The sequence below is a fragment of the Heterocephalus glaber genome, unplaced genomic scaffold (genome assembly GCF_053883595.1).
Source record: "Heterocephalus glaber isolate CG9 unplaced genomic scaffold, H.glaber_assembly_v1.0 deba00001744, whole genome shotgun sequence".
Classification (NCBI taxonomy): Eukaryota; Metazoa; Chordata; class Mammalia; order Rodentia; family Bathyergidae; genus Heterocephalus; species Heterocephalus glaber.
Genome location: NW_028258450.1, coordinates 174,097 through 192,016, shown reverse-complemented (window position 1 = coordinate 192,016; position 17,920 = coordinate 174,097). Strand labels below are relative to the sequence as shown.

At 43.5% G+C, this 17,920-nt stretch overlaps 1 protein-coding gene across 9 annotated transcripts in view; it reads left to right on the top strand.

Moving 5' to 3' along the window:
* Positions 1–5,865: 5,865 nt before the first annotated feature.
* The window catches only part of LOC101700457 (cytochrome P450 2B4), a 32,660-nt gene continuing 20,605 nt past the window's right edge, over positions 5,866–17,920 (top strand). For 5 of the 9 annotated variants that reach the window (XM_087200547.1, XM_087200549.1, XM_087200555.1 and 2 more), the window contains exons 1-6: positions 5,866–6,084; positions 11,663–11,825; positions 11,969–12,118; positions 13,677–13,858; positions 14,362–14,538; positions 15,119–15,260. In XM_087200547.1, the coding sequence (XP_087056673.1) occupies positions 5,914–6,084; positions 11,663–11,825; positions 11,969–12,118; positions 13,677–13,858; positions 14,362–14,538; positions 15,119–15,260 (985 nt within the window). In that variant the 5' untranslated portion in view covers positions 5,866–5,913. The remainder of the gene's footprint in view (positions 6,085–11,662; positions 11,826–11,968; positions 12,119–13,676; positions 13,859–14,361; positions 14,539–15,118; positions 15,261–17,920) is intronic. The other 4 variants (XM_087200548.1, XM_087200551.1, XM_087200556.1 and 1 more) reach the window with 1 other exon arrangement.

The following is a 17,920-nucleotide window of genomic DNA, read 5'->3' as shown; positions in this document are numbered from 1 at the left end:
GCTTCTGTACTGCAAGAGAAACAACCAACAGAGTCAAAAGACAACCTACAATGTGGGAAAAAATTTATACCATGTTTACCTCAGAGAAAAGACTACTATCTAGAACATATAAAGTACCAAAAAAATCAGACCCCCCCCCCAAATTTAGAGACCCAATTCAAAAATGAGCATCAAATGAACAGGCCTTTCTCAGACAAAGAAGTAAAACCACCAAAGAAACATGTGAAAAAATGTTCAACATCACTTTATTCGAGAGATGCAGATGAAAGCAACACTGAGATTTCACCTCACCCCCAAAACAATGGCTGCTATCAAGAAATCAACCAATAACAAATGCTGGTGGGGCTGTGGGGAGAAAGGAACTCTTCTCCATTGCTGGTGGGAGTATACACTGGTGCAACCAGTGTGGAAATCAGTATGGAGATACCTCAAGAACTAGGACTAGAGGTCCCATTTAACCCAGCTATTCCCCTGCTGGGTATCTTCCCAAAAGAATTAAAAGAATCATACCACAGCGAAATACGTGCACCCAGGTTTATAGCGGCACAGTTTGTAATAGCGAAAGCCCAAGTGCCCACCAACTGGAAACTGGATAAAGAGGATATGGTTTTTTCTGTAAAATGGAGTACTACCCAGCCATAAAGAATGAGAAGCTAGAGTCATTTACAGCTAAATGGATGCGTATTGAGGCCATACTCTTAAGTGAAATAAATAGGACACATGTGTAAATATGGAATAGTTTCTCTAGTGTGAGAAACTGAAAGTGTAAATAAGGATTAAAATGATTGAAATGAACAATTGATAATTTGAAATAGGAATAAAAGGTCCAAAGGTGTAGGGGAAGTGGGATGGAAAGGGGAAAGGAAAGACGGTAAAGGAAAAATATTAAAAAAGGAAAAAAATGGAAACAATGTCTTTGTAGGTAGAGAAGGGTGGAGGCGGTGACTGGACCACAGGGAATGGGGAAAAAAGGAGAACCAAGATACATCATGTAGAGGTACAAGTGCCCAAGGATGAATGCAAATGTGTTGTATACCTAAAATGTTCCAATAAAAAATTTAAGCAAAATCAAAAAAGAAAGGCAGCATTTGCATGGCTGTGTCATGATGCCCCCAGAGCCCCCAGATCTCATCTCATTGATTTGTCCACATGCACTGTACCTGCCTGTAAACCTCACCAACTGTATGCTTTTCACACCGTCTGACTGCTCCTCTCCCCATTTCTATGTCTGTGGCTGTCCCCGAATGAAGGAGAGATGAAGGAGAAAGCCAGGGAGCATCTGCAGGCCACAAAGTCGGAGACCATATGCAAAAGGAGAAAGTTCAATCCACATTTGCCACTTTGGACAAAAATTGTCTCTCAAAAGGCCTAGAGGAAACCTCAAACTATAAACTTAGTAGACGAAAAGACAGGATGAAATCTGTAGTCTTGGATTGGGCAAAGATGTTCAGATTTGATACTAAAAGCCTAAGACACAGAAATAATAATAAGTTGAATTTCATCCAAAAAAAGCTTTAGCTCTTTAAAACACACTATTAAAAAAAAAAGAAAGACAAGCTAGAGGTTTGACCAGAGCATCTGAAGATTATATATTTGAAAAAGTACTTGAATTAGGAGTATATAAAGAACTCTTCAAAGTCAATAGCAATTGAAACAAACAATTCAACTTAAAAATCAATGAAAGAAAAGATTTTACAGACTCTCATCTCAAGATGGCATACATAGTCATAGCTTGCTTTAAGATAGTATAGTCTCGCAGCCCATGGATTTGGTGTCTTGGGCCCTGCTGCCAACCAACTCCAAGCCTGTTCTATGTTTTGTTTTCCCTTAATATGGGGAAGCAAAGGTGCTGACCTATGTACTACTAACTTGGTCATAGACAAGCTGAATGCTCGGGAAGGTAAAAGGTGAGCATGGAGGGTCAGCATCTACAGGAGAAACAACTGACTAGGCCAGCAGCACTAGCTCTGGAAGTAAAGCCCATGGGTATTGTACGCTGCAAAAACAGCATGGGGTTGTACTCCAAAAGTGACTCCCTCCATGCAGCACGCTAGAGTTGGAGAAGAAAACCAGCATACACCTGACATATTTGATAGGATTGAGTCAGGAGGCATTTTGGCAAAGGGTTAATTGTTTAAGAGTCAGTGACTCCAGAACAACATTACTTCAGGGTTTCTGGTGTTATCCTACCACAGTGACTGGGTAAGAGACAGCTACAAGAGACAGTTGTGGAGAGGGTGACGGCTAGACATAGTTCCATAAGAAGTTTAAACTCAGGCCAACAAGGACGTGGAGCCCTGTCCTCTGTGGTGAGAGGTGAGGCCAATACAGGCAAAACTGGTCATTAGCAGCAGGACAAGATGACAAGATGGGGTGGGTGTGCTGGGTGGGCAGGGCTCCTATGGGTCTCTCAGATACACTGAAGGGAAGTGGCAACTTGCACCCAAACAGGTCTCCTTGTCCCTGTGTCTTGCAGTGTGTGCCTCCCTCTCAGGGACTCTAGGCACTTTTTCTCTGCCTCTGTCTCTACATGATACTCACTTGCTTACCTTTGAATTTTTGTCTTTCATCTCTTTCCTTTTTTTTTCAACCTGGGATCAAAGTGTGGACCTTGTGATTTCGAGGCAGGCTGTGGCACCACTGAGCTAAATCTCAGGCCATGGTTCCTTCCTGTTTGTGCTTCTGCCTCTGCCTCTCACTGTATCTTTTCTAGGGTGAAACAATTTTAGTTTTTATTTTAGTGGTACATTATAGATATACATAATGATAACATTAATCATAGGGAATTTGTACCTGCATGTGATATACCTTGCTTCATCTTTTCTTGTATTCCCCTTCCATCCCTTTAATCCACTCCCATCTTTTTTTTTTTTTTTTTTTGGTATCGTGGATTGAACTTGGGACCTTGCACTTGCAAGGCACATGGCAGAACAAATTTATCTCTAACCCACTGTGTGACCTTGTGTGAGACTCTCAGCTTCTCTGGGCTTCACTCTCTCCATCTAGAAAATGGGGGAGGATGATAACACCTCCTTCAAAGTGTGAGGACTCTGTGTAAAGTACTTCATGCTTGTCCACCAGGAAATCTCAGGCTGGAATGAAGACCCATTCTCAGTGTCAGATGACCCAGCAGAACAGGAGCCAGGTCATGAGATCAGGAAAGTCTGTGATGCCACCACTCCAAGGTCAGAAAAGTGCAGGTTCCACCTCTAAAAGTTTGTGCTTCTCTGTCCCCTCCTCTTGCATCAATGGAGTATGACTCACCTGTCCAGGTCAGAGTCCTGGGTTAAGCAAGAGTTTGCTTATCATGGCAACAATGAGGCTGTCCAATACCCCCTTATACCTCACCTCATTCCCTTTAAAGAGAGGAAGGTGTCTTTAAAAGAGAGGTCAGGGGCTGGAAACTTAGCTCAATGATTCTGCCACCTGCCTCAAAAGCACAAAGTCCCAAGTTCAATCCCTGGTACGAGAGAGAGAGAGAGAGAGAGAGAGTGTTCAAACAATAAGAGAGAGAGATCAAACCTGGTATGGTGGTGCACACCAGTAATCCCAGCACTTTGAGAGGCTGAGGCAGGAGGATTGCAAATTCAAACCCAGTCCGGGCAAGTTTGTGACCTAATAAGACCCTGTAGAAGAGATAAAAAAGGGCTGAGGATAATAGTTCATCGGGAAGGCCCTGGATTCAATCCCAAGTAGTGAAAAAGTAAATAAAAAGGTAGAAATGCAGGCCAGACCAATACAGATGGACATGTCATTCTCTTATGTGGGAAATCTGGACTGCTCTTCCCAGGAGCTCTGTTAGTGTGAGGTTACAATGAGTGTCGAGATAGACCGGAGCTCAGGGGACCTCAATGAAATTGGACCCATTTGTTGTGCTGTAAATGTCCTCTCCAAAGCTCATGTTAACTTTTAATTGCTTCAATACAGTCTTAAGTGATTGCAACTATGGTGGTACCTCAGTTCGTGAACTTAATTTGTTCTATGACTTTGGAAAAGATGACAATGTTTGTGTTTGTGTGGGAAAGATGACCATAATTGTGTTTGTCACCTGATGCAGAGTTTACAAACAAAACAAAATTTTGCCAAACACTTCTGTTTGTGAGCCAAATTGCTTGCAAACAAAAGCATTTGTGAACTGAGGTACCACTATACCTAATCTATCTACAGTATTTCCTCCTTGTCCATGGTGGGTACATTCCAAGACCCTCAGTGGAATCCTCAAACATGGTAGGGTACTGAAACCTGTATATAATATATTTTTATATATCTATATATGTATATCTGTGTAATAAAGAGTAAGTTATACATTAAACACATCAAGAGATTAATAAAAATTACTTAAATAGAACAGTTATGTCATTATAATATAATAAGTTATATGAGTGTGGTCTCAAAATATCTTATGGTACTGTGCTTCCCTTACCTTCTTCTCCTTGTGATAATGTGGATGATACAATGCCTACATGATCAGATGTGGTGAGGTGACTGATATAGAAATTATGATGCAACCGTGGACTACTATTGAACTGATGTTACACCAGAAAGAGGAGTTGTGTGATCCCAGATTGTTGAGCCATGAGGGTGTTGATGGTTCTACATTAGGAGCAGACAATGTTGGTGGTTGGGGATCTTTGCTAGTTGAAAGTTCTTTTTTTTTTTTTTTGAAAGATCTTTTGGAATAAGATTGTAATCAAAAGTTGTCTCCTTTTTAACACATCAAAGTACAGCTGCAGATGGTGTCATTCTTTGGTGACTGCCTGGGTGGCCTTAATGCTGCATTCCATTAGCATCATATTCCATAATTTTGTCCTTTAATAGCTATGCACTTTGAAATACATCTGCAAATTTCAGTAATGTCCCTACTGTTGGTTTCACTTCAGTTTCTTCCTCTTCCTCTTTACTTGATTTAAGAATTTTCCAATTCCTTGTTTGGTAACACTTCTTGATGGCCTTCAATATGTGTTCTACTTCATCAAGCATGTGGACAAATCCTTCTTAAATGAATTTCAGTTCATTATCACTTGCCGAGCCTCTGGTATTCTGTTTTAGCAGAAAGCAGACTAAGACAAAATGGACTTCAGGGTCTTCCCGCACTGTGCAGACAGCGAGAGGCCTGGTGTGAACCACCCAGCACTAATGGGAGGAATTGGAGACCAAGAGGACTCACTCCCCCTCTATTGCTGGGTCTCACCATCTCGGCATCTCGTCTTCCCTCTGTTAGCCAATCACTCCTACCTGTGGCTGTCACAGAACAGAGTGAGGGAGACACTGGAGAGGTGGACACTGGACTTCTGCAGACCTTACAGAGACTGGCTGGGAGATGCACACATACACCAGCAAAAGTGCAGCCAGTGCAAGCAGGCTCACCAAGAGTTGTGGAGATCCCTACTAGCTCCACTACTCAAATGCAAACACACCTTCACATGTGAAAGTAAATCAGTACACACATGCTCCCACACATGCAAGAATGTACACCGGAGCACACCTGGACTGATACAAGGAAATAGAGAACAGCACATTCACACTGACATAAAATAGCCCCTCACACATAAAAAATATACAGGTATACACAGCCTCAAGAGGGCCTGCACAGACCAAACTAAGGAGACAAATGCACACTCACAATATTGAGGACACAAGCACTGAGCACACAGACACACACTCCTGTGCACCATGGCATCTCTTTCACAGCATTACTGCCAATGTCTAAGGAGGGCCTAAAGGGCTGGGAGTGATCAGGTTACCAGGCTGCCCTAACAGGAATTATGGGTGCCTGGTAACTCTCTTCTAAGATCACACTCCTGGAAAACTACAAGAGAGGAGGCGGGGCTTGGATGCAGTTGCATAACTGGGCGAGGACACAGGCTGAGGATAAAAGGTTTAGCTCCAGGTTGCAGAGGGGTGAACAGGAACATGGAGCTCAGCATCCTCTTGCCCCTCACTCTCCTCATGGGTCTCTTGGTTCTCCTGTTCAGGGGCCACCCAAAGGCCCGTGGCCACCTCCCACCAGGCCCCCATCCTCTGCCGTTCCTGGGGAACCTTCTGCAGATGAACAGAAAAGGCCTGCTCACATCCATCCTGCAGGTGAGACACAAAGGGACAGGGCCCAGTGTGGGCTGGAAGAGCAAAGTCTCCTTTCTGGCTGAGGGTGGGTGGGGAAGATCAGTGTGTAAAGGATGTGATCCTGGCTTCTGGTGGACGGAGGTCAGATTGCCATAGCTGTCTGCCTCTGATGGAACTGTGTGGGGCACTGTCTTTGGGAATGGGTGTGTGAAAGGGCAAACAGAATTGTCAGGATGTGAGCAGCAGGTGTAGATTTCACTCTCCTCTGCCCCATCCTGGATATCTGCCTAGAAGAGAGAGAAAAAGGGCAGAATCACCACTCCAAAAGACTTTGCCTCTGCCAGCAAGCAAAACGAAGACTGGCCTAAGCCAATTTGAGGACAAACAGGAGGAAAGGGGAGAAAACAAAGGCAGTGAGGAGTGCTTATCATGGAGAGGAGAGGAAGGGGAAGTAAACAGGGTCAAGATGTGATGTGTCATGCACCAGTTCCCCATGATGAATGCATTTATTATGTATCAGAAGTATACTAATAAGGCTGAGTGTGGTGCTGTATGTCTGCAATCCCAGCACTTGGAAAGCTGAGGCAGGAGGATCCCCTTGAGTTTGAAGCCAGCCTGAACTAAATAAGGAGTCCATGTCTCCAAAATGAAATACTAATAAAAATGGGGGAAAATCTTGATTTCTTCATTGATAGAATAAAAACTTCTAATAGTAAATACTAATACAAAATTCCAATAGTAAATTCTAATAATAAATTTAAAGAATAACAAATTCATTAATAGAATAGAATCAGGCTCCTTCATTGCATGGTAAATATTCAGTATGAAATTTTTTTATTATAGTTGATCAATTTCAGAGGAGGTCTTATCAATCACAAACAGAATCCAGCAATTACTAGGCTCTGTGCCACTGCTTTGCACACATGGTTTCAGGTTTCAGGATCTACTTTTATTGTGTGTTTATTTGCAGTAGTGGAGATGGAACCTTTGCCCTCTGCCCTGAGCTACATACCCAACCCCTTTACATTTGGAGATAGGCTATTGATAAATTGCCTAAGTTAGCCCTGAATTTACAGTTCACCTGTCTCAGCCCTGAGAGTGGCCAGGATTGCAGGGCTCCGCTATCAGACCAGACTAATCATCTACCTATTAATAATTCATCAGCATTGACTGCAGTGGGAGAGCTGGAGCACTGACAGCAACACCCAGCTCCTCGTCCTCTTCCTTCTGTGGAGACCACACTCTGGGAATCCTGGGCTTCTGAGCCCTTTGCTATAAACAATTTTTTTTCCTGATCAATAATCTATTTATTGATCATATTGTCTTTTTATTTTTAGTTTTTGGTGGCAGGGAGGTTGCTGGGGACAGAATCCTGGGTGGTAGTGAATACAGGAGAAAAAATAGGAATTTAAAAAAAATTCATGAAGTTTTTTCTTATGTTTTAGATATACGTTATGAGCACATTCATCATTGGGAGTTTGTAAATTCCAAATAGCTTCTCTGGTGTGAGAAACTGAAAGTGTAAATAAGGACTAGAATGTATAATAGGTAATGTGAAAGAAATAGGAAGAAAAGGGGCAAAGGGGAAGGAAGTGGGAGGGCTAGGGGAAAGGGTAGAAGGGAATGGGATTAAGATGAGAAAATGGAAAAATAGGAACAAAATTTTTGTAAATAAGGAGGACTGGAGGGGTTGAAGGGAGGGCTGGGCAAGGGGGAAAAATAAGAACCAAGAGAGACTATGTAAAGGTGCAAATTTCCAATGATGAATGTCAGTATATTGTATACCTACAATGTACCAATGATTAGAATGAATAATCGAAAATGTAAAATAGGAAGAAAAGGTCCAAAGGGGTAGGGGTAGTGGGAGGGGCAGAGGAAAGGAAAGAAGGGAAAGGAAAAATGATGAGAAATGGAAAAAATGGAAATAAAGTCTTTGTAAATAGGGAAGGGTGGAGAGTGTGAAGGGAGGGCTAGGAATGGGGAAAAAATAAGAACCAAGATGCATCATGTAAAGGTACAATTTCCATTGAGAAATGTAATTGTGTTGTATACCTACAATGTACCAATAAAAGAATTTAATTAAAAAAAAAAAAGATCACATGACCTGATTCTGGGAAAAAGAATGGGAAGAAATGAAAGCGATTTTCCTGTTTCTGTCAGTTTTCTCAACTTCCTCCAGCTTGAAATATTTAATATGCCAGAATAAAGATTTTGGGATCATATGTCTAAAAAAAATTTTTTTTAAAGATTTTTGTACTATGCTTTCTATATCCTTTTAAATTTTGTAAAATCTGTAGTAATGTCTCCTAGATCTTAATATTGTAATTTAAAAAATGTATAATTGATATGGTGTAACAGGAAGATAAGGTCTAAAAGAGCAGCAGAATTGGGAGGCGTAGGGGAAGGGAAAAAAGGGAAAGGAAAAAATATGAGAAGAGGAAAAAAATGGAAACAAGGTCTTTGCAAATAGGGAAGGATGGAGGGGGTGAAGGGAGGGCAAGGGAAAGGGAAAAAAAGTAAGAACCAAGATACTCATATAAAGGTACAAGATCCCAATGATGAATGTAACTGTATTTTATACCTAAAATGTACCAATAAAGTTAATGGGGGGGGGAGTGAGCAGTAGACAATAAAGTGGTCCACCTGGGTAGGCAAAATAGAGGCTCTTGGCAACTTACCCTGTTTTCCATTGCTATGAGAAAATAACTGAGGTTGGGACAATATAAAGTAAAGAGGTTTATTTTGATCACAGTTTTAGAGGCTGACAGTTCAAGACCAGCAGTGCTAGTTATTCAGCCTCTGGTGACAGCTTCCTTAGCTGTGTCACTTCATGGTAGAAGAGGAGAAAGTGAACCTGCAACATGCAAAAGGGTGCAAGCATGTGAGTTGGCACTTCTTTCTCACAATCCACTTTTTCAAGAACTAGCTCTTTCTGAAAGACCAGCATTAACCCGTTCTAAGGATGCTGCCCACATGATCTAAACACCTTCCACTAGACGCCACCTTTCAATGGCTCTGCCTCCTCTCAACATGGCCACAGAGGGGACCAGGCCCCCAACATATAAACCTGTGGGGGACTCACTCAAACCATATCCAAACCACACACATGAAACAGGCAAGAAGAGAGAGGTAACTTGTCCAGATAGAAGACTGAATGCTAAGTTTGGTGATCTCCTGAAACAACCAGCATGGGTCTCTCAGACACATCATGTGTGAAGCCTGGAGCTTGAGCTTGGTGACATCCAGCTCAACTCCAAGCTGCTTGACTCACCAGTCTGGGGTGTGCAGACCTGCATCTCAGAATACTCTCTGGAGGCTTTAGTTTGTGGTTCAGGAAGACTAGGCCTGCTCTCCTAGGCAGCTGTGGGGTCTGGAAGGTGGCTGTGTGAACTTTAGTCCAAATGTGGGTGTTACCAAGATTAAGGATGCAGCACCAGTCAAAAGTCAAGGTTCCGAAAGCTCACTGTCTGCATTAGAAGACTGAAGACTGAAGACTGAAGAAGCTGGAGACTGATTTCCAAAGGCAATGGTGAAGACTGGAGCTCTCCTAAAACAAGGGCCCTTCTTCTTTCCCTTTTTAACTGTCCAGGCTACAAGCTTACTGGTTGATGCTAACACATCTGGAGTGGGTCTTTCCTGCTCAGTTTGCTGGCCTACATGCCAGTCATCCATAGACACACCCAGAACTGTGCTTCCCTAATCTGCTAGGCATTTACTACTCTAGCAATTGACGGATGTACTACAGTTAAGGGCTGTAAGTAGGTCAAAATTCATTTGGTCAAGGGTAGAAGAACAAAGACAACCTACAACTCTTCACACTTGGATTTTACAATCAACTTTCTACAATTTCATAAAAATGCTTAAAATTTCTAGTCAAGCCTGCGGTTGATGCTACAATGATGTGAGAGTTTTTTGAGTCTTAGGGATGGTTCTGGGTATTTTTCATATCAGAAGAAAATAAATAATTTTGGACCACGTGTAGTTTTTCACTAGCGTTGTTGTGGCAGAGCTGAGCAGCTTTGTGCTATAGTCGTGTTGCAGTTCAGTGTCACAGCTAGGTGCCACATCTCAGAGGCACAGCTGAGCTTTGTAGTTCAGTGTGGCAGCTCTGGGCCTCAAATTCACAGAAATTCTCCTTCCTCAGCCTCCCATGTACTGGATTACAGGTGGGCACCACCACACCTAGAATTGCCCATTCTTCCTTGCAGCAGATGTTTCAGTTTTCTTGCAGAAAAAGCTTGGGGCAAAGTGAGATCCTTTATGGATTGTGCTTTGGTTAAAGTTCAGATCCCCTGCCTCATTGTTGAGGTTTCTTAGATGTCCAAGTAGGAATCATTTCCCCTGAGAAGTCGTTCTTGATCCTCAGACAAGATCAGGTCCCCACTATATGCTTTTTTTTGGACACAAGGTCTCACTATGTAGCCCAAGATGGGCTTGAACTCCTGGCAAGGTCCAGGCACCTGTGACCTTGGACCTCTAGGTATAAAACAGAAAAAGCTATGGTCTTTGTAAATTACTCACTCTTGGGCATTCTGTGAGGTATTTGAACTTTATGTTGAAAGAAGCGAATGTAACCGAAACTTGCTTTTGTGTCGTTTCTTCCACTCAACATTATGTCTGTGAATTTCATCTAGATTATTGGTTAGAGCTCTAGTGGCCTCCTTTTAATTGTTGCATAGTATGCCATTGTGTAACTTTCAGTATTTATTCCACATGTTGATGATCATTTTACTAAGAAAGCTTATTGAATATTCTGGTTGCTTTTTATTTTCTTGGTGAATGAGTATATATTTTTGTACAGCAAATATTTGGTTGTGAAGTTACTGACTATGCCTGTGTTTAGCTTCAATAAATACAGCTGGCATTGTATACCTGTGAGTTCTACATCAGCTTGGGATTAAAAATACTTGAAAAACATTAAGCTTGTATTGAACATGTACAGACAATTTTCTAGCCATTAATTCCTAAACCACATAGTACAACAACTTCTCATATAGCTTTCTCATTTTATTATATAAAAGTAATCTAGAGATGGTTTCAAGTATGCAAAAGAATAGGTTATGCACAAATACTATCAGGGATTTTTGTATCCAGGGGAGCCCTGAGATCCACTCCTCACAGATGCTGAGGGGTGCCTGTCCTGTCTAGCCATTTGTCAAGGGGCAGTATTGATCAGAGTTTTCAAATTTCATGATCAGGGCTAGAGGGCTGTAACTTTCCCTTCCCTTCTAACAAGACGGTGAGGCAGAATTGTTCTCCCAGGAAATGACTTAGGATCACAATGCAGATGGAATATAGGGCACAAGGATTCTTTCAGTTGACATACCAGGGAGATCTGCCCTGACTCAAGGGTACAGCTTAAGATGAGATAAGCAATATTCAACCAGCTGTACTGCTTAGGGCCCAACCACTAGGAGCAGAGCCTGGCCAGGTCATCGGTTAACTCTTTAGTTGTTAGGGCCTGGCAAGGAAGCAAGGCAACTGAGGAACAACCAAGGGTCCTGGGGGTGGCATTTAATGGCCTATTTAAGCATTTTAATTGTTTAACAACTGTATGAATACTGACTAATAGCGACCCTGGCATGGGTATGCTTGGCAGCTCCGAGAGAAATATGGAGATGTCTTCACTGTGTACCTGGGACCAAGGCCCGTGGTCATGCTGTGTGGGGCAGACACCATACGGGAGGCCCTGGTGGACCAAGCTGAGGCTTTCTCTGGCCGGGGGAGAATTGCTTCTGTGGATGCTGTCTTCCAGGGATATGGTGAGCATCTCAAAGGCACTGGGATGGGGCAGGATGGAGGATGGGACATGGAGAAGTTGAGTGTAAGATAGGAGGAATAATGTAAGGAGGGATCCCACCTTCTTGTACTTCCCATGGATCCCTTGCTGCCTTACAACTATTAGGTGTGATCTTTGCCAATGGGGAACGCTGGAAGGTCCTTCGGAGATTCTCTTTGGCCACCATGAGAGACTTTGGGATGGGAAAGCGGAGTGTGGAGGAGCGGATTCAGGAGGAGGCTCAGTGTCTGGTGGAGGAGCTGCGGAAATCCCAGGGTGAGTCTTGAGGCATGGTGTGGGTAGAAAAGAAAGACAAACATACAGAGAGAGGGGTAGGGTGCACAGCAATAGAAACACAGAGAGGTACACATAGGCAGGGAAAGGTAGAAATAGAGACAGAGTGATAAGGACAGAAAGAGATGGAATAGAAGTGAACAGAGACAAGCAGCAGAGCAACACAGATAGACAGGGAAGGAACCGTGAGGTTTACAGTGTCCAAGAACAACTCAGAGAAAGAGGCTGAGTGACTGATGCTATTCATTTGTGTCCAGGGAAATCAATTCATGGGTTAATTGTATGCATCAAAAGCAAAGAGAAGCCTTATGCAAAAGAAAGCAAAGGGAGGGCCCTGGATTTAGCTCAGTGGTTTTGCCACCTGCTGGGCAAGCGCAAAGACCTGAGTTCGATCCCTGGTACAAAAAAAAAAAAGCAAAGGGAAAAGAAGGAAGAGCAGATGTCAAAACAGTGAACTGTGTTTTCCTTCTCTCAGTGAAGTGCAGATGAGCAGGCAGTGAGGAACGAGGCCGGTGAGCACTCTGCTCTTGGGGAGCATTTTCAGTCCTTTTTGGATCCTCTGTGACAGGGATGTAGGGGTGACTGTGCTCCTTGTTAGCACCTCCTTGGTCAGCATCCTTTCATTCATGTCTGGTCTTCACCATGTCTGGAGAGTCTGAAGCTGGGGACAGAGAGCAATTGGAACAGAGAGACTGAGAAGAAAGCCAGAGGGAGGCAGAGTGAATGGAGACAGAGATGGGGAAAGAGGAAGAGATGGACATGGAGGGAGCAAAAGGAAGAAAAAGAGAAACAAGAGAATGGAAGAGACTCAGAGTGGCAGAAAATACAAGAAAAACTGAGACAGAAACTTGGAGCAACAGATGAACAAGTCTCTGGCAAAGGTCTGCAAAGCAATGACAGTAGACAGATGAGACAGACAGAGAGAGAGAGAGAGAGAGAGAGAGAGAGAGAGAGAGACCTATCCAATATTCTAAGGCTCAGAGCCTCCGTCCTTCTCACCCAAGCCCTGAAGGAGGGACAAGAGGTGAAGGGGAGTGACAGATAGGAATGAAGTGATGAAGTGATCAGGGCTTTCAAATTTGCACATGCTATTGATTGGATACTGCTGCACCCCCTCAGCCATGAGGTTTAACTTTATGCCCTTACAGAGTGGAAGTTGGGGCCCGGGGTGAGATTCAAGGTAGGGACCTACTGCCCTGGCTCTGTGTCTGGGCTGCCTGGTCTGAATCCTGACCCCAGTAATGAGTAGCTGTGTCAGCTTGGTCAAATAATTTAACCATTAATCATTCATCCATCTGTAAAGTAGGGGTAATAATAGAACGATGTCTTCCTCACAATGTTGTGGAGGAAATTAAGTTAAAATAACACATGAATTGCACAGAATACAGCCTGGTATATAGTATAGGCCACTGAGTGTCAGCATTTATTGCTATTCTTATGTTTTATTACTGAGCCATGGCAGTCACTGAGACAGGGCCTCAGGCAAATGCTCCCTGGGATAATGAGTCTGTGCCCTGTGAACTGCTGCTTTTCCCCCTAGGAGGCCTTGTGGACCCCTTGTTCCTCCTCCAATCTATCACTGCCAACATCATCTGCTCCATTGTCTTTGGCAAACGCTTTGACTACAAAGATCGCCAGTTCTTGAGGCTGCTGGACCTGTTCTATCAGTCCTTTGCACTCGCCAGCTCCTTTTCCAGCCAGGTCAGAGGAGGGAACAAGAAGGTGGGCTGAAGGGAGCAGCCAGGGGATGCGGGGATGATGGCCTGCTTTGCGGAGCTCAGAGATGCACTTCAGGCTGGAAGAGGGGTGGAGACACCACAGAGGGTCAAGGACACTGAGAACTGACATGAGGGACAGATAGTGAACAGGGATCAAGAACCTGAGAAAAAGAAAAGGGAGTGAATGAAGTGCAGAAATAAAGTGGGAGAGAGAAAAAAAATGAAGGCTTGGAGATGAGAGAAGGGAGGAAAAGAGAGAAGACAGAGAAAAGAAAATAAAAGATAGAGATGGATTCTGGTAGCCAAAAGGTTGTGTGTGTGTGTGCGTGTGTGTGTGTGCATGTGTGTGTAGCCTGTATGAAACAGCATGAGGGAGGTAGTCTCAGAGGATAGAGAGAAGGAGGAGTAGTGATTTCCCATGCAGGTCTGGGGCTCAGGACAGCTTCCCCGTCCTCTGATCTGCTAACTGAGCCCGAGGTGGGCCTCTCTGCTCCTTCTTTCTTGTAGGTGTTTGAGCTCTACTCCAGCCTCCTGAAACACTTTCCTGGCACACACAGGAAAATTTACAAGAATTTGCAGGAAATCAATGCCTTCATTGGCCACAGTGTGGAGAAACACCGTGAAACCCTGGACCCCAGCGCCCCCAGAGACTTCATCGATACCTACCTGCTCCGCATGGAGAAAGTGAGATCTGGGAGAGGGGAAGGGATAGGAGGGGAGGAGGGAGAGGTGAGCAGAAGGAAAGGAAAAAACTAGGAGAGGAGAAGAGGGGAAGGAAAACAGAGGTCAGGGGAGAATGAATAGGGAAAGGAAGCAAGGAGAAGCAGAAGCTATAGGAAGATAAAGTGGAAGGAAGGAGAAACTGAAATGGGGAGGGAAAGAGAGAAGTGGCAGGAATTGGTGGAGGGAAAAAGTCGGGCAAAAGGACAAAAAGTAATAAGAGAAAAGACCCACAGTGGCAGAGAGAGAACGGGGAGACCAAAAGTGAGAAAGAAGCCAAAGAGAAGAAAAGAGGTGGAAACAGAGCCACGTGGAATTAAGAAAAGCTGAGGGAGGGAAAACCAAGAGAGGGAGGGAAAACCAAGAGAGGGAGGGAGGGAGGGAAGGGGGTGGGGGGGGCAGAGGCCAAGGACAGAGATGTGCAAAGCAGCCAGAAACCTGAGTCACAGAAATAGAGGGAGGGCACTCAGAGGGACAGGTGACCCTTCTGCAGCAAGGCTGTGGTCTGCCCTGACCCTCTCCTCTCTCCTCTCTCTGGACCTAGGACAAGTCTGACCCGCACACTGAGTTCCACCACAGGAACCTCGTCCTGACCTCGCTTTCACTCTTCTTTGCTGGCACGGAGACCACCAGCACAACTCTCCGCTATGGCTTCCTGTTTCTGCTCAAATACCCCCACGTCGCAGGTGGGTGAGGGACGGGCAGTTGGGAAGGTCTTGTGACCCCCTTTTCAGAGGTGGGGTGCAAGGACCCCATGGATGAGAGGCAACACTGGCCACTTATGCCAGGAGCTCTACAGGCTTCGGACTAGCTCTCACCTAAGCCAGTCCTGGGGATACACAGGTGAATGAAAAGTCTGTTGACTTGTTTTTCCACCTCTTTCACCCACCACACTTAAAAATTGAACCATCCTTCCACCCATCCGTTTATTAATTCACCTGTATACTTATTGATTCTTTCATGTATGATTCATCTAAGAACATGTAGTTTCATTCATTTATTTTGATTAATTGATTCATGAGGTGATCCTTTGAGCACTCTAGTTCAATGAACTAGATGTCACAGATTCATTGGCTCATTAAATTATGGTTCATAGGCTCCCTAAATTATGCATCTATCCATCAATCTATCACTGAACTAGATTTTTTTCCCCCGTAATCAGCAGTCTCAATTTATGCTTCATTTATCCATTGTAGGGAATGGGGAAGTGGATGTTACCAGGACCTCTGCCATGGGTCTTGGTCTGTGAGCCACCACAGCACAAGGTGAATTCAAGAACAGGCAGAAAAGAGACCTAGAGTGGAGAAGCTGAGTCTTGGGTCCTGGTCAGTGCTGCTGATGGCAGCAATAGGCCCCCAAGCACATCCAGTATTTATTGAATAAAATCATGGGAAGCAATAGGGAGCAGGGTATGCTTTGAAGGCATCTAGTGAAATACTGCCGAACACCTGGGATGATGGTGCCAGGCAGGGCTCTTAGGGAGTAGGCACTGCTTATCAGGCTTGGATAGAACAATTCTGTACTGGAGTTAGGTGCAATTAGCAAAAAACCCATCAGATCAGTGAGAGAGGATAATTGTTTTTTCGTTTCTTTTCTTTTTTGTATTAAATTCTTTTATTGGTACATTGTAGGTATACAACACAATCACATTTCACATTGGGAATTGTACCTTTATATAATGCATTTTGGTTCTTATTTTTTCCCCATTCCTAGCCCTCCCTTCACACTCTCCACCCTTCCCTATTTACAAAGACTTTATTTCCACTTTTTCCATTTCTCATCATTTTTTTCCTTTCCCTTCTTTCCTTTCCCCTGCCACTCCCACTACCCCTACCCTTTTGGACCTTTTCTTCCTATTTTACATTTTCGATTATTCATTCTAATCATTGGTACATTTTAGGTATACAACATAATGACATTCATCATTGGAAATTTGCACCTTTACATAGTCTCTCTTGGTTCTTATTTTTCCCCCTTGCCCAGCCCTCCCTTCAACCCCTCCAGTCCTCCCTATGTACAAAGATTTTGTTCCTATTTTTCCATTTTCTCATCTTAATCCCATTCCCTTCTATCCTTTCCCCTAGCCCTCCCACTTCCTTCCCCTTTGCCCCTTTTCTTCCTATTTCACATGACCTATTATACATTTAGTCCTTATTTACACTTTCAGTTTCTCACACCAGAGAAACTATTCAGTATTTACACGTGTGTCCTATTTATTTCACTTAAGAGTGTCACCTCAGTGTGCATCCACTTAGCTATAAATGTCTCTAATTTCTCACTTTTTATGGCTGAGTAGTACTCCATTTTATTAAAAAACCACATTTTCTTTATCCAGTCTCCAGTTGAAGGGCATTTGGGCTGTTTCCAAGTTTTAGCTATTACAAGCTGCGCTGCTATGAACATGGGCACACATGTATCACTGTGGTATCATTCTTTTAATTCTTTGGGGAAGATCCTCAGCAGTGGAATAGCGGGGTCAAATGGGACTTCCAGTCCTAGTTCTTTGAGGTATCTCCATACTGATTTCCACAGTGGTTTCACCAGTCTGCACTCCCACCAGCAGTGGAGCAGGGTTCCTCTTTCCCCACAGCTCCACCAGCATTTGTTATTGGTTGATTTTATGATTGCAATCATTCTTTCTGGAGTGAGGTGGAATCTCAGTGTTGTTTTCATTTGCATCTCTCAAATGACCAGTGATGTTGAACATTTTTTTCATATGTTTATTTGCTATTTCTACTTCTTTGAGAAATGTCTGTTCATTTCAGATGCCCATTTTTGGATTGGGTCTTTAAATTTGGGAGGTCTGATTTTTTTGCTGGGGGGGGCAGCTACAGGGGATTGAACTCAGGTCCTTGCACTTGTGAGGCAGTCAGCAGAACCACTGAGCTAAATCCCCAGCCAGAGGGCTGATTTTTAAAGTTCTTTATAGATTCTAGATAGTAGACCTTTGTCTGAGGAACAGCAGCTGAAGATTTTTTCCCACACTGTGGGTTGTCTCTTCACATTGTTGCAGCTTTCTCTTGCTGTGCAGAAGCTTTTTAATAAGAAGAGATCCCACTTGTCGATTGTGCTAGTTCACAGGCAACTGAGATTTGTTCATAAAATTTTTTTCTTAAATTCTTTTATTGGTACATTTTAGGTATACAATATGCTTACATTTATCATTGGGTGCTTGTACCTGTACATGATGTATCTTAGTTCTTATTTTTCCCCCATTGCCTGTGCACTCTTTACCCCTCCAACCTGCCCTGTTTACATAGACTTTGTTTCCATTTTTTTTCTTTTCTCATAATTTTTCCTTTCCATTCTTTCCTTTCCCCATCTCCTCCCACAACCCCTAAAACTT